Source organism: Grampus griseus, assembly GCF_964374135.1.
Source record: "Grampus griseus genome assembly, chromosome: 2".
NCBI lineage: Eukaryota > Metazoa > Chordata > Mammalia > Artiodactyla > Delphinidae > Grampus > Grampus griseus.
This window is the reverse complement of record NC_139018.1, coordinates 108,702,315-108,730,194: the sequence shown is the minus strand read 5'-3', so window position 1 is coordinate 108,730,194 and position 27,880 is coordinate 108,702,315. Positions and strand designations below refer to the sequence as shown.

The 27,880-nt window shown below is 36.1% G+C and overlaps 1 protein-coding gene across 6 annotated transcripts in view; it reads left to right on the top strand.

The window, feature by feature from the left end:
• The window catches only part of DENND4A (DENN domain containing 4A), a 135,096-nt gene that overhangs the window by 90,205 nt on the left and 17,011 nt on the right, over positions 1-27,880 (top strand). For 2 of the 6 annotated variants that reach the window (XM_082649666.1, XM_082649664.1), the window contains exons 15-24: positions 2,110-2,243; positions 4,679-4,814; positions 5,189-5,395; positions 5,489-5,617; positions 5,885-6,026; positions 6,434-6,562; positions 9,040-9,156; positions 9,773-9,901; positions 15,045-16,144; positions 27,218-27,407. In XM_082649666.1, coding sequence (XP_082505792.1) covers positions 2,110-2,243; positions 4,679-4,814; positions 5,189-5,395; positions 5,489-5,617; positions 5,885-6,026; positions 6,434-6,562; positions 9,040-9,156; positions 9,773-9,901; positions 15,045-16,144; positions 27,218-27,407 — 2,413 coding nt within the window. Of the gene's footprint in view, positions 1-2,109; positions 2,244-4,678; positions 4,815-5,188; positions 5,396-5,488; positions 5,618-5,884; positions 6,027-6,430; positions 6,563-9,039; positions 9,157-9,772; positions 9,902-15,044; positions 16,145-27,217; positions 27,408-27,880 lie in introns of all 6 variants that reach the window. The other 4 variants (XM_082649665.1, XM_082649663.1, XM_082649668.1 and 1 more) reach the window with 2 other exon arrangements.

Here is a 27,880-nt window from a genome sequence, read left to right as displayed (position 1 = left end):
TAATCTCCTTACTCTCATTTTGGTGAGATTTTAGGAAGGATTGAAGGTAAATTGTTGTATTTAATTTGTCTTGTTCAACCAGGAGTCTGCATAACCTTCACTCTTTTCATTTTGAATGATTGTATATTTCATCTGTGTATCATCCTTTATTCATTTACCTATTTTTTGACATGCAGATGACTTCCAATTTATTGCTATTGCAGTTCTGCAAAAAAACCATCTTTCATACTGATAGCTTTTTTTCATGTTAGGTTATTTTCTTAGAACTTATTCTAAGAAAGAATAAGGTTTAAACACATCTTGCTTTCTAAAAAAGACTGTACCAGTTTGGAGTACCAGCAGGGTTTGTGATTATCCAACTTACTATATTTGTTGTATCATTGCTAGTTTTACCATATAAAAAGTCTTTTTGACAGGCTAAAAAGAAAGGCACCTTCTTTTATACTGATTAACTTTCAGATATCCTTCAACAGAATTGAAATAAGTGCTTATTCTAAAAGCAATATAGTCTGCCTTCTTTAAATTTTTATTCTGAGCATTTATTACTTTTGTAATTTTTAGAAAGAAAATAAAAATAATATTCATTATTTTTAATTGGAAAGCAAATAACAATATAAAGAAAATTAATTGCCAGTAATACCATCACCCATAGGTAACATTTTGATAACAGATGTGTATGTGCATCTGTGTGTATGAGAGACAGTGTGCACACTCAGAAATATATCTATATAACAGATATAGGCACACTCTTAAAAAAATTAGAATCACACTCTGTGTGTGTGTGTGTATACACACACACACATTTATATTATTTAGTAGTCTGATTTTTTCATTATTTTGTGAACATTTTCTCCTGTCATTAATTATAATTCTGAAACACGCCTTAATTGTTGTCTAAAATGTCTGGATACACCATTAAAAACATTCTTTAATACTAGAGATTACAGCATGTAATGCTGTGAAATTATAAACAACAATTTATATAAGAAGATTCTGAATGTGTCAGCTCTTCTTAAAAGTTAGAAAAACTTTAAAGCTATCCCTGTCCTTTTTTGGTATACTCTGCCCTAAATCCTTATCTTAAGATTTAACTTGTTAATAATTCTTGTTTTCCCATTTATTTCTGGCTGGTATGTGACATTAATTCTGTCTAACCTGGAAAAGTTCTGTGGGTTATATTTTGTCATCTGTCATTTTGTGTTTGACATCTGGTTTAAATTAATGTCAATGTCGTGCTCTTTAGTTTATGAGTGCCTTTTGGGAAGTTTAGATTCTATGAAGTTTTTATTTTTTATGACTTATTACCTTACCATAGAGTATCTAGGGGAAATAGTACTACTAAAATGCTTTAAATATTGATGTGACTAGAATTTAATTCAAATGTGCTTCTACATATGCTGGAAGAACTTAGGGAAATTCGTTATATTTAGTAGAAATCAAAGACAGAACCCAGTATTCTCAACACACACACACGTACGTTTTAATATTATTATATGTTAATATAATAATATTTTTAAATAGTATTTCTTGAATAAATTTTCATTATGCAAAAATAACATTAAAAGGTATATATTGGGAAATCTGGTCCTGTCCCATTCTTGTCCACTCCCTTCATCTCCTCTTAGCCAAATAGATAATTACTTTTTTTTTTCCCCTATTTTTGGCTGCGCTGCTGCATGGCATGCAGGATTTTAGTTCCCGACGAGGGATCGAACCTGCACCTCCTGCAGTGGAAGCGCAGCGTCGTAACCACTGGACGCCAGGGAAGTCCCTCTTTTTTTTTTTTTTTTTTAAGTATTCTTTATGTGACTACAAGCAAAAAATGAATATGTGTTCTTATTGCTCCCTCTTTCTTTTTTTTAATTAAAAAAATTTTCCCTCTTTCTTACTTAAAAGATAGTATACAATGTCCTGAATCTTATTATTTTCACTTAATTATCCTGGAGAGCTTTATATAGTGCTACGTAGAGGACTTGCTCATTCTTTTTTTTAAAAAAAATAGTTCCTTAGTATCCAGTTGTGTAAATGTTTTATTTAACCATTCCCCTATAGACAAACACTTGTCTGGCGAATGTATTTTTTTAATGTATGTTTTTTAAACTCCTTCAGGTGGATATGGACAAGAGTGGTGAAGTGCGACTTATAGAACTGGATGAATCTTTCAAAAGTGAACATACTGTTTTTGTAACACCACCTGAGATTCCCCATCTACCCAATGGTGAAGAACCCCCTTTACAGTACAGGTATTCAAGAGGCAGAATGTTTGAGATTGAAAGAGAGAAGCAATCCATCATCTGTGACGTAGCTTTCTAAGGACTGTGGTATTTTCAAAAATCCAAACTTTACAGATCCCTAATTTTTAGGTGGTAAGCAAGCTTATCCCACATCCATTACTAAGTTTTGAGGTATAAAAAGAAAAAATATATAATTTTGCATTCTATAGACTTAAGAAGCTCTCTATATCTGCATAAGTATATATTCTCATAAATGTTGATTAAGAAGTTAGGGCCCACCCCACCAAAATGCAGCACTTTTATTACAGAATTTTTATTTTTGTTTCTCCCTAAGGCTGGTTTCCTCACTTTCATCCCCTCCCCCAACACAGGCTGGTTAATGTAACCTTGGTTTACAAAAGGATTATCAACTATACTTCAATTTTTTAAAAAAGGATTAAATCTAATTTAGAGTAGATATCTGTGGCCTTGATTTGGATGATGTGATTTTTTTAGGCTTTTAATTTTTCCATGAGTTTTATAAAGTCAAGAAAATTCAGAACTATTGGGATTGGTCATTGTTAATTTAGGAAATTGGCTCAGGTACTGTGCTAAGTGCTTGGTATAGACTTGAATGATCCACTGGTCTCGTTTTCAAGTCTAGGGGGAAAGAGAAAAACTCTGAGCACAGTGATAGGGTTATGATAGAGGTAGATTTATTATACATCTATATATCTAGATATGTATTTATATACATACACACATATATATAACATTTGTTATAACTAGAGGTAGTTTCTAGTATACCATTAAAATGGCATTTCCTTTTAGATTTTTAAAATTCTCCAATAATTTCTTATTTAAAGATTCTAAAACCATTTCACATCTATTATTCATTAAGTCACACTTTGTTATTTTCATTGAAAAGGGATTTTTCAGGACATCCTTATTTATAACTTGGATTGAATTCTTCTTTTTACAGATGAAAAAGTAGTGTAACAGATGTTTGTGAATGTTGATTACTTCATAAGCCACCTGATTCCTACCCTTAATTTTTATATATTGCTCATGTCAATTTTTAGAAGTCTGCCTTTTCTCAAAGACATTTAAAATATTTCTCATAATTTCTCTTTCTTCTTTTTCTTTCTAAACAAGATCTCATTTCTTTTATCTCTTTCGTACATTATACACTTCTAAGACTTCTTTTGGTATATTTCACTAATATAGTTTGTTTTTCTTTTTGTGGTTTGGTTTTAACTTTTTAATTTAAAATTTACCTTTAGATTTAGTCCTTTAATAAGAAAATTACTTAGCTTAAAAAGTTCCCATTTTTTAAAGAATCTAAGTCATTTTTTTTACCTTGAGACTACTAATATAATTTTGGTGTAATCATACCCATCATTGGAAAATCCTTAAGTGTCTTTAATGGGCACAGTGGATCCTGTTAGTAGGAGGTAACTCATATACTTGCATTGTCTGTATAAAATGATAAGACAATAAGTTTCCATAAGATACACAGAATGGTCTTATTATCACACCATGTACATACAGTGAATTTTCTTAGGGGACATAGTTTTCCTGAACTTCATTGCTATTTTATTCCTACTTAACATTCAGTCATGACTAATATTTTCTTATTCTACTGGACTTTCCTATAATAATGTATAATAGATATAGTTTATCTTTTATTATAGTTAGTTTTCTTCTTAGTTAATTAAAACTACTTATATGCCTTTAAGAATATTCTAAAGTAGGATAAGTTTTCTCCTCAGGGGCTTCTTCTGTCGTTTTAGCATGTCTTTTTCCCAGCTGCTGCTACCTTTTAAATGCCCCAAACACTCTGCTCTAGCACCCAAATTAGGCCCACCTCCTCATAGAGTTGCCTATTCTAATCTTTGTTCCTCTTCTCCAACCTCTTCAATTTTCTTTCTCATAAATGAGGCCCTGAATCAGCTTACCTAACCAGTTAAATCCATTCATGATAATGTTAATAGGTTGTCCTGGTTGACTTATGTTATTTGCATTTTTTAAGAGGAAGGTTCTACAGTAATATGTTAATCCAAACAATGATATTAATAACTGTCCTGTGTGAAAGAGTATTGATTTGGTGGGCCTTTTACCCGTATTATCTGATATGTTTGCTATTTATTTACACGAATACTAACAAAGTTTTTTTGAGTTACTTTGGAGTTTGGTGTCAAGTTCAGCAAAATTTAAATATATTTCACTTTTTTCCCTCTAAAATACATACTTGAATCTGTATTTGGCTATTACATTTTTATTATTATAGTAAGAAAAGCAACATTAGCGTGAATATTTGTTGATTATCATAGTCTGATGGAGAAAGATAGTTAAAATAAGTTAATAAGTTAAAATAAGTTATTGGTCATAATTTTTTTTTAGCTTGTAACCAGTATGATCATCTATGTGTGCTTGAGATTTTTTTTTTTTCTTTTCAAAAACAGCTATAATGGATTTCCAGTTCTTAGGAACAATTTATTTGAGAGACCTGAAGGATTTCTACAAACCCGAAAGAGCAAATTGCCTTCAAAATCAAGTAGTCCTAGTAGCCCTTCTCCCATGTTCAGAAGAACAAAACAGGTGCTTTGATGATTTTGTATTCTTCATGTAATCAAGTATTAGAACAAAAATAAATTTGACACTCTTCCTCCCTTAATATACTTTAGTACCCCATATATAACTATTAGCAGATCATTTATGCTCCCTGAAGCATTCTGAAGAAAAGTTAGAGTAATCTGACTTCAAAAAATTAACCAGTTCTCTTGTTCTAGAACATTATTTTACATATTGTATAATACAGATTAAAGCAGAGACTTGAATATATATTAATTGTAGACAGATTTTGTTAGGGAAACATTATAAAAGCATGTGAGTTGTACTTGCTCAGCCTTCAGTTAAAGATAAGGATGCTTAAGTGTGCAAATTTATTAATAAGATCCTTGCATTTTTTCTAGGAAATTAAATCAGCCCATAAAATTGCCAAGAGGTACTCTTCCATTCCTCAGATGTGGTCTAGGTGTCTACTGCGTCACTGTTACGGGCTGTGGTTTATTTGTCTCCCAGCTTATGTGAAAGTATGTCATTCAAAAGTCAGGGCTCTGAAAACAGCCTATGATGTGCTTAAAAAAATGCAGTCAAAGAAGATGGATCCACCTGATGAGGTAACAATTATCCTTTAAAATGCATTATTTTATTCCAGATTTATGTACATAGATATTTTGATTCTGTACACTTTCGAAATTACTGTGTTCCAGGTGTGCTACCGCATTCTTATGCAGCTCTGTGGACAGTATGATCAGCCAGTGCTTGCAGTTCGAGTGCTGTTTGAAATGCAGAAAGCTGGTATTGACCCCAATGCCATAACGTATGGTTATTATAATAAGGTAATTATTTTGACTTAATGGAGAAAGAGTATAACTTTTGTGATTTCACAGCCTTAGTTTAATGGCAGAAATAAATGATGCAGGGATTATTTGGTATTTATTTTAGAGTATCTAAAATATATTTTGTAAATTGGAAGTAAGATTTTTTTTGTTCTATTGATATTTTGGATTATACAATCTACTTATTCTTTAGATTAACTCTAAAGCCAGTGGGTGTTCATTTATAAAAATTATTTTACTAATTATTTTATTTTGTCAAATGAATAGGCTGTTTTGGAAAGTACCTGGCCTTCAAGGAGTCGTAGTGGCTATTTTCTTTGGACAAAAGTGAGGAACGTTGTTTTAGGAGTAGCACAGTTCAAAAGAGCTTTAAAGAAACACGCACATTTATCACAAACAACTCTCTCAGGTAATTAGAAGTTTTTAAGGGATGTATATGTTGTACTTTTTCTTTAAAATTAATTGACTAGTTACAATTTCCACTTTTTAGAAATTTTAATTAGTTTCAAAATATTGAATGTTTTCTAGTTTTTATTGCCATTAAGCAAATTCTAATATTAGAGTGTTCTTCCCATTTAAAAAAACACCAAATTTTACTTATTTTGTTGCAACTGTTAAATTTTCTACCTTTGGTGGTCTTGTTTTAGTATTCATTAATAATTCACAATAGGTTTCTTTGTTATAGTTGTATTTTGCTAATTATGTGACGCTTGTCATGTTCAGTATTAGTAGATTATTAACTTGAGCAGCAAGCTAATATGTATTTTTGGTATCTCCGTGAGTAGTAAAATGCTGTCAAATTGTGTTCTTAAGCAGATGGCAGTGACCTGGATGCTGTTAGTCATGGCAGCATGGATAGTGGTCATGGGACACACACTGTGGAGCAGGCACCTTTTAATACGGGTTTAATCAAAATGTATGCTTCTGATGATAGATCTAGTACAGGTTTGTGTGTGCTTATGTATACATTTATTACAATACATTTTAAAAACTAGGTTTGCTAGCCTGTCTTTTTTAGATTTTAATTTTCAGTGATATATGTAACTGTCACTTTTTAATTTTATGTGGTAGGCATATGACATTGTATTTTATAACTATGCAATTTTATTCATTCTCTATTTGAATAGAAATGAAAGTTTAAGAAAGTATTCGAGTGTTTAGTCCATGATAATCCAATTAACTCTGGATAGTACACAGGTCTCTTTATCATATCATTTTCTTAGGGTAAGTTCTTCTTTGTATTATGAACATGTTATTATAGTTCTTTTAATGTTGTTAGGATTTTAAAAAAAGAAACTTAGATCCCTGATCTGAGTTAATAGTACCATATCAACATCAATTTCCAAGATTTAACAGTGTCCCATGTTTCATGTAAGATATTATTCAGGGAAGCTGGATAAAGAGTACACAGGAACTTTCTGTACTGTATTATTTTTGCAACTTCTTGCGAGTCTTCAACTATATTAAAATTAAAAGCTATAATGAAAAATTTTAAATATATATAAAACTTGTAACATTCTAGCACTAAAGATGACTTAATTTCATTAAAATATAAGATTTGTACATAAACTTTCTCTATTATTAAAACGGACACACCTAAATTATTTAAATAATTCTGTCCATTTCATTATTACATTATAAAAATTAGACATGACTTGTGAATACAGTGTAAGAGCTACCTATTAATGGACAGAAACTTTAAAAATCTAAGCATTAATAATAAAATATGGAGGCTTCTATCTTCAAATTTTAACATTGTTGGTCTGTCTCCTTTTATGCATACTTTTAAGAGTAATAAATATAAGCTATGTGCTTTGATATGTTGTTCTTCCTTGACTGGTTTTGTTTCTTTTTTTTTTTTTTTCATGGTACGCGGGCCTCTCACTGTTATGGCCTCTCCCGTTGTGGAGCACAGGCTCCGGACGCGCAGGCTCAGTGGCCATGGCTCACGGGCCCAGCCGCTCCACGGCATGTGGGATCTTCCCAGACTGGGGCACGAACCCTTGTTCCCTGCATCGGCAGGCGGACTCTCAACCACTGCGCCACCAGGGAAGCCCTGGTTTTGTTTCTTGTTCATGCAATTGTGAATTTAATCACAGAGTTGTAGTAGTCATCCTTAGGCATTATCTCTTAAAAATGAAGAAATCCATCTTTTGTTTTTAACTGTGGCCTTTAAAAAGGCCATCTTAGGGGGCTTCCCTGGTGGCGCTAGTGGTTAAGAATCCGCCTGCCGATGCGGGGGACACGGGTTCGTGCCCCGGTCTGGGAAGATCCCACATGCCGCGGAGCGGCTGGGCCCATGAGCCATGGCCGCTGAGCCTGCGCGTCCGGAGCCTGTGCTCCGCAACAGGAGAGGCCACAAGAGTGAGAGGCCCACATACCGCAAAAAAATAAAAAAATTTTAAAAAGGCCATCTTAAAGCAGTGCAGACCTTATAATAAAAGCATGAATTTTATCAAGATTATCTTCACGTTTTATAATTTATAGTTTCTTTGGAAATAGAGATGAAACTGATTAGAAAAAATACCAAACTCAAAATTATAACAAAGATATTAAAGTAAATACCTAATGATACTTAATACAATTTCTTTAGATAGTTCTTTGCAAGTTTATAAAACCATTTTTAATGCAGTCATATACTCATATAATCATAACAACCTTTTATGTTATAAATCTGGGAACTTGAGATTCAAACAAAAAGGTTAAGTGGTTTACTTAAAATCATGTGTCCTAAGGTAGAGTACTAGAATTCAAAACCTTATGTTTTGATGCTAATCTAGTGAAAACAATTTGCTGAAAATTACAGAGAGCCTCTTTAACAGAACAGTGTATTAGAAGTTTTCTTATATTGATGCAGAGTTTGCTTTTCTTAATAGCTTTAACACTAGTTTTTTTTCTCATTCCCATGTATTTGTACTCATGTGCAATTCAGTAATTATTCAGTTGAATTTTCAGAATAACTACCTATCAATAAGTTTAAATAAACCCATTTTTTTGGTCAGATGATTTAGACATTTGGCTCCAGTGATCTGTGTGTGAGTGTTTTGTTAGGAGTTCCCTGCAGATTTTTCTTCTCCGTTGCTTAGCTGGATCTCAGACCTTCACCTAGAAAGGTCATGGACTTGTATAAAGAATGTGTGGTTTGTCTGTGTCTTTTGGAGCCCAGATAGTAGTGTGAACATACGTAATTACTGTTGACTACATTGTGAAACTAAAAATAAATTATTTTGTGATCATCCCTTTCTTACGTTAATAGAGATGGGGAGGAACTAACAAAATAATGCTTTCAACTGGAAGTTATCCAGAAAAATTTCTATGAGTAAATCTAAACACCAATGTGTTGCTTCTAATTCCATTTCTTCTTACTACTAAAGAAGTTGATGATAAACAGCATAGGGTTTTTTGTCTTTTTCTTTTTCCAGGTGGCCAGTCTGACCTTGGATATAATTCACTGTCTAAGGATGAAGTTAGAAGAGGGGATACATCTACTGAGGACATTCAAGAAGAAGAAGATAAGAAAGGGAGTGATTCTAGTTCCTGTAGGTACTAAGTTGATATTGTATAAAACTGTGAGCTTACATTAATAGAAAAGTCGAGTGACTTTAAGTATAAAAGTACTAATTTTATGTTTCATTTTCCCATTGTTACTCCTATTTCCTCCCATTATAAAAGCCCTCTACACCACCTAATATTCCAATGTACAAGTACTTCATGTGTGAAGTTTGTAGTCTTAGTGGCAAAACACCCTCCGATCAAATACTATTCTTGTAGTAGAAATATATATTTCTTCAAACAGTGGCTCTTTTCTGGGGCTTAACAGTATTTTTATTTAATGCTTTTATTAATGGTCTGTGACTTATATTTTTCCTGCTTACCTCCCCCCGTCAAAAGCAGTGTTTCACAACCAAAGAAGAAATATAAAATGTATGCATGGACCTCATGTGTGACCAGTACTTAGTTGTTTGATACACACCTTGAGGACTTGAATGAATGGTATCAGTTATTCGTGATTGACAAATATAGATATAGAGGTGTTCAGTATTTTCTCATCACGTATTTTCCGGGAGAAGTATTTAGAACTAAAAGCTACTTCTCTTTATGGCTCCTCTGATGTATATAGATTTCATCTTAACAGTTGCATTTTAATCTTTACAGTGTCAGAGAGCGAGAGTGCAAAGGGAAGTGCTGATTGTCTTCCTAAGCTCAATTATCAAAGTTCTTCCAGTATAGTTCGCCTCAGTGCTGCAAATAACAGTGCTGATAAAACATCAGGAGAAAGCACAGGTAAGTTGAATGGTATTCGTCTGTTATGTGCAGAATAACTTGTATCTGTATTTCTAGTGAATATTTTTTTTTAAGTCTTAATTCTCAAGGGATTTTTTCATTTTTCGTTTTTTTGTTTTGGTTTTTGTTTTGGTTTTGGTTTTTTGGTATACTTTTGCAGCCTCTCATGGTATAGTTTAGAAGCTTAAATTCTGTATTTTATAATATAGTTTGTTCAAGCTTTTATTGTAACAAAGTAAAGGGACATACCTACAAGCTGCCTTTTGAGTTTGGACTGTGGGGAGTTTTGGGAAGGGGGAAGTGGGGAGCAAGTGAGATGATCAATCTGAGGGTACCAGACACCTCGCCAATTTTTAAATGAAGCATAGAGTTCCTTAGTCTTCGTGTTGTTCCTGTTTTTTTCAGAGGCGAAAGGATAGTCCTTCAGGTAGTTTAAATAACAATACCTAATATTTTTTCTTTTCAAAGCACTTTCTATATATTATTTTTCATGTATTATTACAGCAGTGCTTATATTAGTGAGAGGGGGTATTAGCACTCTTTCAAAGATGAGAAAACTCAGGCATAGTCGGACTATTGGCAGGTCCCATAACTTCTCAGCTACTTAATGGAAAAGTCATTTTAGGACCTGGGATAATACCTTGTCTCACAAGTTTTTCATCAGACTGTTTTGGGGGGCAATAAACAGACATAAGATTCAGAGTTTCTAGTGTTAATAGTCTGATTTCATAATTACATTATTTTATTTTTTGTATTAGCTCAGTTCTGCATCATTGTAATCTAAACAAACACTGAAGGACTTGTGCTGTCAAAGCTGAAATATCTCTATAAAGGCCCTGCTGCTGCAATGATGTTTGTTTTTCTGCAGCATAGTTAGATATGCCTCTAACTCAGGGGTAGGCAAACTGTGGCCCATGGGCCAAACCAGGCCTGCAGCCTGGTTTTTGTACAGACCCACAAGCTAAGGATGGTTTTTTACATTTTTAAATGGTAAGAAATCAAAAGAAGAAAAATATTTTGTGACACCTGAAAATTATATGAAAGTTCAGTGTTCATAAACAAAGGTTGATTGTCACACACCCAGCTCATTCACTTACATATTGTCTATGGCTGCTTTGGCACTACGTTGGCAGAGCTGTGGAGTTGCCACAGAGACTGTATGGCCTGCAGAGCCTAAAATATTTACTTTCTGGCCCATGACGACCCCTGCTCTAGATTTTTGACTTGAAAACTTTCCCATCTGTTAAGTACTCTGGGTTTATCACTACTACCAAAGACTATATGTGGGATTTATAGGAATACTTACATTTCTGTAACTTTTTTCTTACATACTAGTACTTGCTAGAATTCAAAACACCTTTCAAGTTTCTTCATGTGTTGCAGTACAGTATATGTATATTTTATTTATATCATTATATAAATAAATGACAGCTTCTAAAAGATGTGGGAGTGGAATAACCAAAGAAATGTTTTAATGTTTGGTTGGTAATTGAAATAAAATCATCATCCTATGGTTACTTCATGGTTATCTTGGGAATTTTAACATTTTGATTAATTTATATTGAATTACTGAGAATTCAATCACAAGACAATTTACTCTGAAATCAAGCATGTTCTGAAATATGAAAACATACTCTGAAATGTTTTTTTAAGCCTAATTCTGCTTTTAGTGTGCTTTAACTTTTTCCCTTTAGCTACCACATTTAGCTGTAACATGGCATATTATAATATATTATACTATGTTATATTCTGGGTTGGTCTCTTGGCTGCAGTTGTTTCCCAGCAGACAATATTCATTCAGCGATTATTTTTTGAGCTCCTACTATACCTGCTACCATATGCCAGGTGCTACTGAGGATATAGTAAAGAACAAAAATAAACATGGTCCCTGCCTCCAAAGAGAAGTACATGGGAGGGCTGGGAAAACATTAATCAAATAATCAAGTAAATATAAAAACACCCTGATATTAAATACTGGCAAGAAGGGCTGTAAGGGCTTCCCTGGTGGCGCAGTGGTTAAGAATCCGCCTGCCAATGCAGGGGACACGGGTTCGAGCCCTGGTCCGGGAAGATCCCACATGCCGCAGACCAGCTAAGCCCGTGTGCCACAACTACTGAGCCTGCTCTCTAGAGCCCGGAAACCACAACTACTGAGCCCATGTGCCCTGGTGGCTCTATGACATAATTCTGGCAAGTGATAGTAAAGTGGTAGTTTTTGAGGGTTTCTGGGAAAACGTCTACTTTCCTGGTAAAGGAGTCAAAAATCTTAAGGATAAACTAACAACTCTAGTTCATACCTAGGAAACCTATTATATGCCTTAGAAAATTGGCTTGTTTTCCCAGAAACCCTCAAAAACTACCACTTTACTATCACTTGCCAGAATTATGTCATAGAGCCACCAGGCCCAGGGAAGTTAAATAGTTTGCAGCCTCTCTGTTAGAGATGCACAGCATCCAGCCTAGTCTAGTGGAATTTAGCAGGTATATAAACTTAGAGTCAGACAGACTATTCTGTAAATGGCCAGGTAGTAAACATTTTAGGCCTTACAAGCCACATACAGTCTCTATTGCTTGTTCTTTGTGTGTGTGATATTTACTGAAGCCCGTGCACCTAGAGCCCGTGCTCCGCAACAAGAGAAACCACCGCAATAAGAAGCCCGCACACCGCAGTGAAGAGTAGCCCCCGCTTGCCACAGCTAGAGAAAGCCCACGCACAGCAACAAAGACGCAATGCAGCCAAAAATAAATAAATTAGGGGGAAAAAAAAAAAAAGAAGGGCTGTAAGTTGCCATGAGAATATGTAACCTGTCCTGGGTTTCGAGGGACATTGGTCAGGAAAGCCTTCCTTGATAATATGGTTTCTGAGCTTAGATCTGAAGGGTGAGTAGAAAACAAATGAGGATAGGGGTTCCAAAGGAAAAATTGAAAGGGAGCATTCTAAGCAGTGGGAAGCAATATGTAAAGGCTGTATAGTAGGAAGGGATTATAGCATGTTCAAAGGTGTAAAAAAAGGGCTAGTAAATTAGCTCAGAATTCTTTCAGTTTTAAGGCTCAGAAAATATGACTTAACACTGGCTTAAACAAGTTGAGGGCTTCTTTTCTCACGAAATTCAAGAGTAAACAATTGCCCAAGATGTTGGTTCAGGGGCTTTACCTCAGATCTCTGAACCTAACCATGATTATAATACAGCTGCTGGCAACTTCAGGCACCACCTATCTGTGCAAGGCAGAAAGAATGGGCAAGGGGAGTGCCAGCAACATCTACCTCCTTTACCAGGAAAGCAGACGTTTTCCCAGAAACCCTCAAAAACTACCACTTTACTATCACTTGCCAGAATTACGTCATAGAGCCACCAGGCCCAAGGAAGTTAAATAGTTTGCAGCCTCTCTATTAGAGGTGCGCAGCATCCAGCCTAGTCTGCTGGAATTTAGCAGGTATATAAACTTAGAGTCAGACAGACTATTCTGTAAATGGCCAGGTGTAAACATTTTAGGCCTTACAGGCCACATAAAGTCTCTATTGCTTGTTCTTTGTGTGTGTGATTTTTACAGCTCTTTTAAAATGTTAAAACCATTAGAGACTGTATATAAACAGTCCACAGGCTGGATTTGGCTCAGCAGTGTAGTTTGCCAACCCCTGGTATAATTTGATAACCAGCTTTACTTGTCTATAGGCCATTGCATTGTTCTTACTTTGCAAAGGAACACATCTATTTAAATGCAGGCCTAGAGTTACATCTTTGGATTATAAGATTGCTCCAGGTCTTTGATAATATATAACCTGTTAAGCAGGTTTCCCAGAATATCAGAAGAAAGTATGTTCTTGGTTTCTTATATACTTAATCATAAGCTGATACAGAAAAAAAGAAGACACTTTACCTCTCTGCTCTACTGTTTTCCTTGTTAATGCTGTATGCTTATTAAACAGTATTAGTTTGTAGGCTTTTATGGTCTCTAGTAGTCCCTTTTATCTCCTATCCTGTTACCCAAATACATCATATGATAGGAAAAAAGGCACATATTTAGGAATTGGCTCATTATAGAGAGCTAATTCTGTTGGATAAAGCATGTAAAAAGAGTAGTTGAAGGACTTTCCTGATGGTGCAGTGGTTAAGAATCCACCTGCCAATGCAGGGGACATTGGTTCGAGCCCTGGTTGGGGAAGATCCCACATGCCGCAGATCAACTAAGCCTGTGCGCCACAACTACTGAAGCCCACGTGCCTAGAGCGCGTGCTCCGCAACAAGAGAAGCCACCGCAGTGAGAAGCCCGCGCACCGCAACTAGAGAAAGCCCACGCGCAGCAACAAAGACCCAACGCAAACAAAAATAAATAAATAAATAAATTTATTTAAAAAAAAAAGAGTAGTTGACAATACCATACCTAGACTAATGCTTTAGAAGACTCCCACATAAGGACAATTAAAGTGATCAAAAAATCTAGATTTCTGCTTTCAGCGTAGGTACCTAAGTAATTTGGTAAAAAGCAGTGAACAGTGTTTCTGAATAGCAAGTGGCCATTCACATTTGACTGTTATAAACGTGAATCAATATGTAAAGCAAAGGTAAAATTATTTAGCCACATCTATAGTCATAAGGATTTGGAGTTTTAAAAATAATTTTTATTTATGAATAAAGCTCACATAGCTGCCTTTTATTTGGTTTGGTTTAGTGTTTTTGGTTTTGTTTTTATAGGCAGAAGACTCAGAATCTTAAGGTCGTCTAGCACAACCACAATTGTATAACCATTGTTATTTAATCCGTTCAGTGAAATGGACATAAATTCATTATTATTGTTGTTAAATATACCAAGGGTAAATATTAATCTTACAAGTTTTAAAAAGCAGTTCATCCTTATATCTCAGATCATACCCTTCATATTTGATTTGAATCCCAGTTCTCTCGCTTAAGGACTGGGTAACTTTGGTCTAGGTAATCTATCAGTTTTTTCTCCACCCATAAGGATATTGGAATGATTATGGTAGATAATGTGAGTAAAGTGCCTAGTATAGCATCTGTGAAATCACAGGCACTTGATGAGTGCTTGCTGTTATCATTTTATTACTAGTATCTTAAATATTTCAGACAACTTATATTTGCATATTACTTTTTTCGTGGCTAAAAACACTTTTCTTGTTTTTTAGAAAGTTCGTCTGAGCCGCTCTTAATATCATCTTTTGAGGATACAAATGAAACAGGAAACATTCACAGTAGATGCTTCAGGAAAAGACATAAAAGTGACAATGAGCCTAATTTGCAGCAGCAAATGTCCTGGGGAAATAGAAACCGAAATCTTAGTGGAGGAGTACTAATGGGACTTATGCTCAATAGAATTAACCAGGAAGCAAACCCTGGAGATATGGTTGAAAAATTAGGAGCTGATGCAAAAATTCTTTCAAATGTAATCTCAAAAAGCACAAGACCAAATAGTCTTGATATTGGAAAGCCATCTTTAAGATCAAATAGAGACAGTATAGAGAAGGAATCTAGTGATGATGATACACCTTTTGATGGTTCTAATTGTTTGGCAGATAAAGTGGATTCTCCTGTTATTTTTGACTTAGAAGACTTAGACAATGAAACAGATGGATCAAAAGTGGGGTACATTGCTCCACAAAATCCTAAGAGGAGTCAACGCTTGAATAGCAGCTTTTCAGTAAAACCTTTTGAAAAAACTGATGTTGCAACAGGATTTGATCCCCTCTCTCTTTTGGTTGCTGAGACTGAACAGCAGCAAAAAGAGGAGGAGGAAGAGGAGGAAGATGATAGCAAAAGCGTTTCGACACCATCTGCTAGGCGGGATTTAGCTGAAGAAATTGTGATGTATATGAATAACATGAGCAGTCCTTTGACAAGTCGAACACCAAGCATTGATTTACAACGGGCCTGTGATGATAAAGTAACCGCTAAGAAAAGTCCAACGTTGGTCAAGGCATGCAGAAGATCTAGCCTGCCTCCTAATTCTCCTGGTCCAGTGAGACTTACCAAATCTAAAAGTTACTCAAAAAGCGAAGACAGACCAAGGGATAGACTCTGGTCTTCTCCAGCCTTCTCACCTACTTGCCCATTTAGAGAAGAATCTCAAGATGCATTAACCCATTCATCACCTTCATTTAATTTAGATACACTACTAGTACCTAAACTAGATGTTCTAAGAAACAGTATGTTCACTGCTGGAAAAGGAGTTGCAGAGAAAGCAAGCAAATGGTATTCAAGATTCACCATGTACACCACATCATCCAAGGTAGGTTTATTAGTGTTTTCTACTTTTCCTTTTACCCTCCTCCACCACCAAAAGTATCTTACTTGCAAAGATGTCTGTTTTTACCATTCTCCTAAAATACAGCTTTACAGAAAGGACTCTTGGGATGCGTAAGGTTTGTAAGTATCAGAATTTGGACTTGAACAATAACTTCGAAAGGAAAGAATCCACTAACTAAGGTTATATTTTTAGTTCAGTTTTGAAAGAAAGTGATCTGTAGCTGGAGTAAAAATTAGAGTCATATGAAAATGCTTACTGAGCTTCATTATTTATTGCCTTCAAAAATTACCAGCCAGGCACAGGATTTCTCTTTCTGGTTAGGATGGAGTACCTTGTGATACACCTGCATACCTCCCAAAGAAAAAAGCTAGATGAAATATGGAAAGTATTTGTTTAAAGTCATCAGAGAACTGCTGAAACAACTAGAAAGTAGAGGGGCAAGATTCTAGAGAGAGGAGAATTGCAGAGATGAGCTGAAGTTTTATAGCTACTTTTTCCTTGAGGGCATTTGCTTATTCTGAGCACAGAGCAAGAGGTTGCAAATCCAGGCTTTGCCTTATCAGAGGACTGTGGAGAGGTGAGGGTGCCAGCAGGACTTTTGGGATCTTGTAGAGCTGGAGAGACAAAAATAGAGACTGGACGGTTCTCAGATACACAACTTTTTTCCTTCAGGACATTTTCCAAATACTGATACTGCATGAAACATTAGTCTGAAAACATAAGCAGAATGTCTCTGATAATTAAGAGTTCTCAGCAGTTTCGTGGTGCTGGGAATACAATAGCTTAGTTCATAAGCTGCTGGGAGCTGGCGAAAGTGAGGGCAGGGAAGCTTTGGTGTACACACCAGGCCCTTAGTTCAAATTCCTGCAGAGCCATGCCTTAGGAGCATTGGCAAAACAGAGGTAGACTGAACCTGACCAAAACTGCAACCTAGGCTGGACTCAGCTCAGTCTGTGATTAGATTAAACTAATCAGCCTTTACTCTAACAAGGAAAAAGTGTGTCCTTTCCAGAGGACCAGAACATCAACTGGAGTCCTTACAGTTTTTTATATATAATTTTTTATATTCTATTACTGAATTAAAAATAGCTATACTGAGGGACTTCCTTGGTGATCCAATGGTTAAGACTCCACACTCCCAGTGCAGGGGGCCCGGGTTCCATCCCTGGTCAGGGAACTAGATCCTGCGTGCCTCAACTAAGAGCCTGCATGCTGCAACTAAAGATCCCACACACCACAACTAAAGATCCCGCACACTGCAGCGAAGATCCCAAGTGCTGCAACTAAGACCAGTGCAGCCAAATAAATAAATATTAAAAAAAAAAAAGAAAGCTGTACTGAGAGACAAGGACCATAATTAAAAACAAAAGAAAAACAGATGGAGGAAACAGACCTTCAGGTGATCTAAATATTTGAATTAGCAAGATACTTTAAAGTAATTAAAATATGTCCAAGAAAATAGAGAAAAGGGTGAGAAAAAAAAGCTAGAAACATGCAAAATTTCACCAGGTAATTATCTTTTGAAAAGAACCAGTGTAAATTCTAGAACTGAAAAAGATGCGAAATTAAGAAAGCTGTAGTTAGATTTAAAAGACAAAAAAAAAAAAAAAAAACAACAGGAGAAGAAAGATTAGTAAACTAGTTGGGAAGTTAGTAGAAAATATCACACTGAAATACAGACAGGGAAAAAACATTGGAAAATACAGGAAAAAATGTGGGGTTTAGTGAAAATGCCTAACATTGATGTAATTTAGTTCCAGAAGAAGAAGAAAAAAAGGGGTAGAAGGAACATTTAAAAAGCTAATTGCCAAGAATTTTCCAAAAGTGATTAAAGATGTCACTCACATATTTAGAAGATCTACAAATGTCAAGCAGAATAAATGCAAAAAAACCAAAAAAACACCCTATACTTAGACATCTTATGTTAAAATAGATGAAAATGAAATACAAAGAGAAAATCCAAAAAGGAGCCAAAGAAGAGAGAGCTATTACCTTCAAAAGAGCAGCAGTAAGAAAGCTGACAGTTGTCTTCTGAATAGAAAATTTGATGTCAAAAGACACTGGAAAGACATCTTTAGAGTACTGAAAGAAAATGACTGCCAACCTGTTTTTCTGTACCCAGCAAAAATACTCTTTAAAAATTTGGGTGAGAGCTTTAGTTCCACTGTGGTAACATAAGACTACTAAAGCCTGTCCCTCCCACTGATTTACAACTAAAAACTCCAAACAAAATACAAAAAAAACTATCTAAGATTCTGAAAAATAAAAGCAGCAGATTGTGGGGAAATTTTCCCATTTTCTTTCTCATACATTTTTGCTCCAAGAGCAGGTCCCAGTCACAGTGTGGCATGGCATCCCTGGCAGCTAAAACTTCAAGTGAATCCCCATATTTCCTGGACAGAGGAACCAGAGAAGGGAGCCTCTGTGGGCTGGAGAGTATGAGGGGAATCTGTGAAAGAAGGATTCCTAATTCTGTGTGTGGCCCACACAAGTCTGAGCCTCACCCTTGAGCTACACATACATGGGATAGATGCAGACCAGCATGGACAAGGCTTAGAGAATTAAACTGGGGATTAAATCACCACCTACAAAAATCAAAACACAAATTACAATCTGAACATAACTTAGTTGACTGCCTGCTAATACAATAGCTCAACATTCTCCAAGAGATTATAAAAGTACCCAGACTACACAGCATAACATTCATGGTGTCCAAAATAAAATCCAAAATTACTTGAACCAGGAAAATGTGACTAATTCTCAAGGGAAAGACAACCCTGAGATAACCCAGATGTTGGAATTATCAGATGGAAACTTTAAAGCAGCTATTATAACTAGATTCCCTGAAGTAAAGAAAAAACACATTTCAAATAAGAAAAGAAAGGAACTCTTAACCAGAAAAATTATTTGTCAAAAAATTTTATCATAAAAAATACACTCTGAAATAAACTTATTGGATGGGTTCAGTAGCAGAATGGAGATGACAAAGGAGAGTCATTGAACTTAAAGATTGAGTAACAGAAATTATGCTGTTGGAAGAACAGAGAGAGACTTTATAAAAATGAACAGAGCCTCAGAGACTTGTGGGACAATATCAAAATGTATAACATAAAATTGGGATTCCAAAAGAATTGGAGAAAGAGATTATGGTAGGAAAAATATTTGAAGAAATAATGGATAAAATTTCCCAAATTCAGTAAAAGATTTAGATTTGCAGATACTCAGTAAACTATAGACAGGATAAACTCAAAGAAAACAACACCTATATATACATAAAAGCAAACTGTTAATAACCAAAGATATCCATTTCTAATGAAAAATAACTGCTAGAAAAAAAAAAGAATAGTATCTTGAATGCTACTAAACAAAAATGACACATTACCTACAGAGGAATAAGGATTTGAATGGCCACTTGTTTTCATCATAATCTGTGGAGGGAAGAATACAGTGGAACAACACTTTTAACCTGTTGAAGAAAAGGCCTGTCAACCCAGAATTCCATATCCAGTGAAAATATTCTTTAGGGGGTGAAGGTGAAATAAAAACATTTTCAGATAAAGGAAAAGAATTCATGACTAGCAGACCTGCTGTATAAAATACACTAAAGGAAGTTCTTCAGGCTGAGGAAAAATTATACCACAAAGAAATCTGGGTCTTTGGAAATGAAGAAAGAGCAAAATAGATGGTAAATATCAGGTTAATATGAAAGACCCCCCCCCTTTTTTTTTTAATACAGCAGGTTCTTATTAGTCATCCATTTTATACACATCAGTGTATACATGGCAATCCCAATCTCCCAATTCATCCCACTCCCAGCCGCTTTCCTGCCTTGGTGTCCATACGTTTGTTCTCTACATCTGTCTCTCAATTTCTCCCCTGCAAACCAGTTCATCTGTACCATTTTTCTAGGTTCCACATATATACGTTAATGTACGATATTTGTTTTTCCTCTTTCTGACTTACTTCACTTTGTATGACAGTCTCTAGATCCATCCACGTCTCTACAAATGACCCAATTTCGTTCCCTTTTATGCTGAGTAATATTTCATTGTATATATGTACCATATCTTCTTTATCCATTCGTCTGTTGATGGGCATTTAGGTTGCTTCCATGACCTGGCTATTGTAAATAGTGCTGCAATGAACATTGGGGTACATGTGTCTTTTTGAATTATGGTTTTCTCTGGGTATATGCCCAGTAGTGGGATTGCTGGGTCATATGGTAATTCTATTTTTAGTTTTTTAAGGAACTTCCATACTGTTCTCCATAGTGGCTGTATCAATTTACATTCCCACCAACAGTGCAAGAGGGTTCCCTTTTTTCCACACCCTCTCCAGCATCTGTTGTTTGTAGATTTTCTGATGATGCCCATTCTGACTGGTGTGAGGTGATACCTCATTGTAGTTTTGATTAGCATTTCTCTAATAATTAGTGATGTTGAGCAGCTTTTGATGTGCTTCTTGGACATCTGTATGTCTTCTTTGGAGAAATGTCTATTTAGGTCTTCTGCCCATTTTTGGATTGGTTTGTTTGTTTTATTAATATTGAGCTGCATGAGCTGTTTATATATTTTAGAGATCAATCCTTTGTCCCTTGATTCGTTTGCAGATATTTTCTCCCATTCTGAGGGTTGTCTTTTCATCTTGTTTATGGTTTCCTTTGCTGTGCAAAAGCTTTTAAGTTTCATTAGGTCCCATTTGTTTATTTTTGTTTTTATTTCCATTACTCTAGGAGGTGGATCAAAAAAGATCTTGCTGTGATTTATGTCAAAGAGTGTTCTTCCTATGTTTTCCTCTGAGTTTTATAGTGTCCAATCTTACATTTAGGTCTCTAATCTATTTTGAGTTTATATTTGTGTATGGTGTTAGGGAGTGTTCTAATTTCATTCTTTTTTTTTTTTTTTTTTTTTTTTTTTTTTGCCGTACGTGGGCTTCTCACTGTTGTGGCCTCTCCCGTTGCGGAGCAAAGGCTCCGGACGCGCAGGCTCAGTGGCCATGCCTCACGGGCCTAGTCACTCCACAGCATGTGGGATCTTCCTGGACTGGGGCACAAACCCATGTCCGCTGCATCGGCAGGCGGACTCTAAACCACTGCACCACCAGGGAAGCCCTAATTTCATTCTTTTAAATGTAGCTGTCCAGTTTTCCCAACACCACTTGTTGAAGACACTGTCTTGTCTCCATTTTATATCCTTGCCTCCTTTGTCATAGATTAGTTGACCATAGGTGTGTGGGTTGATCTATATTTCTGTTTTTGTGCCAGTACCATATTGTCTTGATGACTGTAGCTTTGTATTATAGTCTGAAGTCAGGCAGTCTGATTCCTCCAGCTCCACTTTTTGCCCTCAAGACTGCTTTGGCTATTCTGTCTCCATACAAATTTTAAGATTTTTTGTTCTAGTTCTGTAAAAAATGCCATTGGTAATTTGATAGGGATTGCACTGAATCTGTAGATTGCTTTAGGTAGTATAGTCATTTTCACAATATTGATTCTTCCAATCCAAGAACATGGTATATCTCTCCATCTGTTGGTATCATCTTTAATTTCTTCCGTCAGTATCTTACAGTTTTCTGCATACAGGTCTTTGGTCTCCCTAGGTAGGTTTATTCCTAGATATTTTATTCTTTTTGTTGCAGTGGTAAATGGAAGTGTTTCCTCAATTTCTCTTTCAGATTTTTCATCATTAATATATAGGAATGCAAGAGATTTCTGTGCATTAATTTTGTATCCTGAAACTTTACCAAATTCATTGATTAGCTCTAGTAGTTGTCTGGTGGCATCTTTAGGATTCTCTATGTATAGTATCATGTCATCTGCAAACAGTGACAGTTTTACTTCTTCTTTTCCAATTTGTATTCCTTTTATTTCTTTTTCTTCTCTGATTGCCATGGCTAGGACTTCCAAAACTATGTTGAATAGTAAGGGTGAGAGTGGACATCCTTGTCTTGTTCCTGATCTTAGAGGAAATGCTTTCAGTTTTTCACCATTGAGAATGATGCTTGCTGTGGGTTTGTCATATATGGCCTTTATTATGCTGAGGTAGGTTTCCTCTATGCCCACTTTCTGGAGGGTTTTTTTATCCAGCGGTGTTGAATTTTGTCAAAAGCTTTTTCTGCATCTATTGAGATGATCATATGGTTTTTATTCTTCAATCTGTTAATATGGTGTATCACATTGATTGATTTCCGTATATTGAAGAATCCTTGCATCCCTGGGATAAATCCCACTTGATCATGGTGTATGATCCTTTTAATGTGTTGTTGGATTCTGTTTGCTAGTATTTTGTTGAGGATTTTTGCATCTATATTCATCAGTGATATTCTGTAATTTTCTGTTTTTGTAGTATCTTTGTCTGGTTTTGGTATGGGTGATGGTGGCCTCATAGAATGAGTTTGGGAGTGTTCCTTCCTCTGCAAATTTTTGGAAGAGTTTGAGAAGGATGGGTGTTAGCTCTTCTCTAAATGTTTGATAGAATTCACCTGTGAAGCCATCTGGTCCTGGACTTTTGTTTGTTGGAAGATTTTTAATCATAGTTTCAATTTCATTACTTGTGATTGGTCTGTTCATATTTTGTTTCCTCCTGGTTCAGTCTTGGAAGGTTATACCTTTCTAAGAATTTGTCCATTTCTTCCAGGTTGTGCATATCATTGGCATAGAGTTGCTTGTAGTAGTTTCTTAGGATGCTTTGTATTTCTGCGGTGTCTGTTGTAACTTCTCCTTTTTCACTTCTAATTTTATTGATTTGAATCCTCTCCCTCTTTTTCTTAATGAGTCTGGCTAATGGTTTACCAATTTTGTTTATCTTCTCAGAGAACCAGCTTTTAGTTTTATTGATCTTTGCTATTGTTTTCTTTGTTTCTATTTCATTTATTTCTGCTCTGATTTTTATGATTTCTTTCCTTCTGCTAACTTTGAGTTTTCTTTGTTCTTCTTTCTCTAGTTCCTTTAGGTGTAAGGTTAGATTGTTTATTTGAGATTTTTCTTGAGGTACGCTTGTATAGGTATAAACTTCCCTCTTAGAACTGCTTTTGCTGCATCGCATAGGTTTTTGGATCATCATGTTTTCATTGGCATTTGTCTCTCGGTATTTTTTGATTTCCTCTTTGATTTCTTCAGTGATCTCTTGGTTATTTAGTAACGTATTGTTTAGCCTCCATGTGTTTGTGTTTTTTACGTTTTTTTCCCTGTAATTGATTTCTAATCTCATAGCATCATGGTCAGAAAAGATGCTTGATATGATTTCAGTTTTCTTAAATTTACTGAGGCTTGATTTGTGACCCAAGTTATGATCCATCCTGGAGAATGTTCTGTTTGCCCTTGAGAAGAAAGTGTAATCTGCTGTTTTTGGATGGAATGTCCTATAAATATCAATTAAATCTGTCTGGTCTATTGTGTCATTTAAAGCTTCTGTTTCCTTATTAATTTTCTGTTTGGATGATCTGTCGATTGGTTTAAGTGAGGCATTAAAGTCCCCCACTATTATTGTGTTACTGTCGATTTCCTCTTTTATAGCTGTTAGCAGTTGCCTTATGTATTGAGGTGCTCCTATGTTGTGTGCATATATATTTATAATTGTTACATCTTTTTCTTGGATTGATCCCTTGATCATAATGTAGTGTCCTTCCTTGTCTCTTGTAACATTCTTTATTTTAAAGTCTATTTTATCTGATATGAGTATAGCTACTCCAGCTTTCTTTTGATTTCCATTTGCATGGAATATCTTTTTCCATCCCCTCACTTTCAGTCTGTATGTGTCCCTAGGGCTGAAGTGGGTCTCTTGTAGACAGCATATATATGGGTCTTGTTTTTGTATCCATTCAGCAAGTCTGTGTCTTTTGGTTGGAGCATTTAATCCATTCACGTTTAAGGTAATTATCGATAATTGTATGTATGTTCCTATGAGCATTTTCTTAATTGTTTTGGGTTTGTTTTTGTAGGTCCTTTTCTTCTGTTTCCCACTTAGAGAAGTTCCTTTAGCATTTGTTGTAGAGCTCGTTTGGTGGTGCTGAATTCTCTTAGCTTTTGCTTGTCTGTAAAGCTTTTGATTTCTCTGTTGAATCTGAATGAGATCCTTGCCGGGTAGAGTAATCTTGGTTGTAGCTTCTTCCCTTTCATCACTTTAAGTATATCATGCCACTCCCTTCTGGCTTGTAGAGTTTCTGCTGAGAAATCAGCTGTTAACCTTATGGGAGTTCCCTTGTATGTTATTTGTCGTTTTTCCCTTGCTGCTTTCAATAATTTTTCTTTGTCTTTAATTTTTGCCAATTTGATTACTATGTGTCTCGGCGTGTTTCTCCTTGGGTTTATCCTGTATGGGACTCTCTGCACTTCCTGGACTTGGGTGGCTATTTCCTTTCCCATGTTAGGGAAGTTTTCGACTATAATCTCTTCAAATATTTTCTTGGGTCCTTTCTCTCTCTGTTCTCTTTCTGGGACCCCTATAATGTGAATGTTGTTGCATTTAATGTTGTCCCAGAGGTCTCTTAGGCTGTCTTCATTTCTTTTCATTCTTTTTTTCTTTATTCTCTTCCACAGCAGTGAATTTCACCATCCTGTCTTCCAGGTCGCTTATCCGTTCTTCTGCCTTAGTTATTCTGCTATTGATTCCTTCTAGTGTAGTTTTCATTTCAGTTATTGTATGGTTCATCTCTGTTCTTTAATTCTTCTAGGTCTTTGTTAAACATTTCTTGCATCTTCTCGATCTTTGCTTCCATTCTTTTTCCGGTATCCTGGATCATCCTATCATAATTCTGAATTCTTTTTCTGGAAGGTTGCCTATGTCCACCTCATTTAGTTGTTTTTCTGGGGTTTTATCTTGTTCCCTCTGCCTTTTCGTCTTGTCTGTCTTTCTGTGAATGTGGTTTTTGTTCCACAGGCTGCAGGATTGTAGTTTTTCTTGGCTTCAGCTGTCTGCCCTCTGGTGGATGAGGCTATCTAAGAGGCTTGTGTAAGTTTCCTGATGGGAGGGACTGGTGGTGGGTAGAGCTGACTGTTGCTCCGGTGGGCAGAGCTCAGTAAAACTTTAATCCACTTGACTGTTGATGGGTGGGGCGGGGTTCCCTCCCTGTTGGTTCTTTGGCCTGAGGCAACCCAACACTGGAGCCTACCCAGTCTCTTTGGTGATGCTAATCGCTGACTCTGGGAGGGCTCACGTCAAGGAGTACTTCCCAGGACTTCTGCTGCCAGTGTCCTTGTCCTCACAGTGAGACAGAGCCACCCCCCCACCTCTGCAGGAGCCCCTCCAACACTAGCAGGTAGGTCTGGTTCAGTCTTATTTGGGGTCACTGCTCCTTCCCTTGGGTCCCGATGCACACACTACTTTGTGTGTGCCCTCCAAGAGTGGAGTCTCTGTTTCCCCAAGTCCTGTCGAATTCCTACAGTCAAATCCCACTAGCCTTCAAAGTCTGTTTCTCTAGGAATTCCTCCTCCCGTTGCTGGACCCCCAGGTTGGGAAGCCTGACGTGGGGCTCAGAACCTTCACTCTAGCGGGTGAACTTCTGTGGTATAAGTGTTCTCCAGTTTGTTAGTCACCCACCCAGCAGTTATGGGATTTGACTTTATTGTGATTGTGCCCCTCCTACCGTCTCGTTGTGGCTTCTTCTTTGTCTTTGATTGTGGGATATCTTTTTTTGGTGATTTCCAGTGTCTTTCTGTCAGTGATTGTTCAGCCGTTAGTTGTGATTCCGGTGTTCTCGCAGGAGGGAGTGAGAGCATGTCCTTCTACTCCGTCATCTTGAACCAATCTCTATAAGACCCCTTTTTTAAAACCTTTTTTTTTAAAATTTTTATTGAAGTATGGTTGATTTACAGTGTCGTGTTAGTTTCAGGTATACAGCACAGTGATTCAGCTATATACACATATATATTCTTTTTTTTAAAATTTATTTATTTTTGGCTGCATTGGGTCTTCATTGCTGCACGGGGGCTTTCTCTAGTTGCAGCGAGTGGGGGCTACTCTTCGTTGTGGTGCGTGGGCTTCTCATTGCGGTGGCTTCTCTTGTTGCAGAGCATGGGCTCTAGGCACACAGGCTTCAGTAGTTGTGGCTCTCGGGCTCTAGAGCACAGGCTCAGTAGTTGTGGCGCATGGGCTTAGTTGCTCCATAGCATGTGGGATCATCCTGGACCAGGGCTCGAACCCACGTCCCCTGCTCTGGCAGGCGGATTCTTAACCATTGCACCACCAGGGAAGTCCCTTAAAACCTTTTTAAATTCCTTAAAATACTTGCAGTTGGACAAAACAAAAATTTGAACGTTATCTCATGGGGTTTTCAGTATGTGTAGAGGTTTCATAGTGATTAAGAGACTCACCCCACTGACATTCGTTATCGGTATATTATTATATATGAAGTGGTACAATACTAATTTTAAGTCAACTGTAAATGATTAGGTATATGTATTGCAATCCCTAGAGCACCCACTAAATAAAAAACACAATGAGATATAGCCAAAAAGCCAATAAAAATTTTCAAGTAATATTAAAAGTAACTCAGTAACACATACACACACACACCTGTGTATTATCTGGGCAGTGGAATTACAGTTATTAAAAAAAATTTTTTTCTTCATACAAAAGTCTATCAAATTTTCTTACATATTACTGGTGTAACCAGGAAAAAATACTTCTACTTCGGTGTTCTCAAAAATGAAAACTAGAAATACATGTCTTTGAAACCTGGATTGTTATGGAAAAGAATAAAATGTAAACATAAATGAAATTAAAAGAGATTAAACTGTAATTTTCTAATGGTATCATCCTGGGCTGGGATTTGCAGGGAAGAAAATTAACAATAAACAAAGACTTAAAGTTAGCAGTTATCTAACTAACAGGTATCTGCTTTGATCTAACTAAGAAATGCTGTCTTAAAAATTGATCTCCAGCTCATGTTTGTCCAGTATGCCCTTGTAAAATTGGTTGGGGTTTTTTTTCCACTAGAAGTTGTAATGTTAATTAACTGATCATCTGAGTAATTAGGCGTTTCCTCTGCCTTTGAAGTGAACTTTTAAATAACTAACTTTAAATATGAAGGAAATTAAGCTTATAATTATGTCCTTAGGATCAAAGTTCTGATCGTACCAGTCTTTCTTCAGTGGGAGCCCAGGATTCTGAATCTACCTCTTTAACAGATGAAGATGTCTGCCACGAGTTGGAAGGAGCCACTTCTTGCCAGGAAAGCAGTGCCACTGCAGGGACTAAGGGAATTGATTTCAGCAGAACAAGCCTGGAAGGTTCTTCCTCCTTAGAAGGTTTGTCCAAACAGCTCGGTCATACTGCATTTGATTTGTGGTACCTTTACTTTTTCTCCTTTATGTTTAATTTTGTAAAAGATTTGCATGGCTCAAAACAATACAGAACCAAGGCACTTTCAGAGAAGTCTAGCTTCTTCCATCCTCATCCCTTAATCTTGGTTTGTTACTGTCCCTAGAGGTAGCCATTTTTATTCATTTTGATTTATCCTTTCATTGTTGCTTTTTTTAATGTGCTTTTTTTTAATGTGTTTTAAAAAGTATGTGTGTGTTTGTGTGTTCTTAATACCTCCTTGTCTTCTTACTCAAAAGGTAACATGCTATAAACACTTAACTGTTCCTTGCTTTTTTCACTTAACACTATATGCTGAAGAGCATTCCATATCATCACATAGTGTTGTCCCTCATTCATTTTTACGGTTGCATTGTTCATCATGTGTGGATGTATTGGTTTATTTTAACCACTTCCCTGT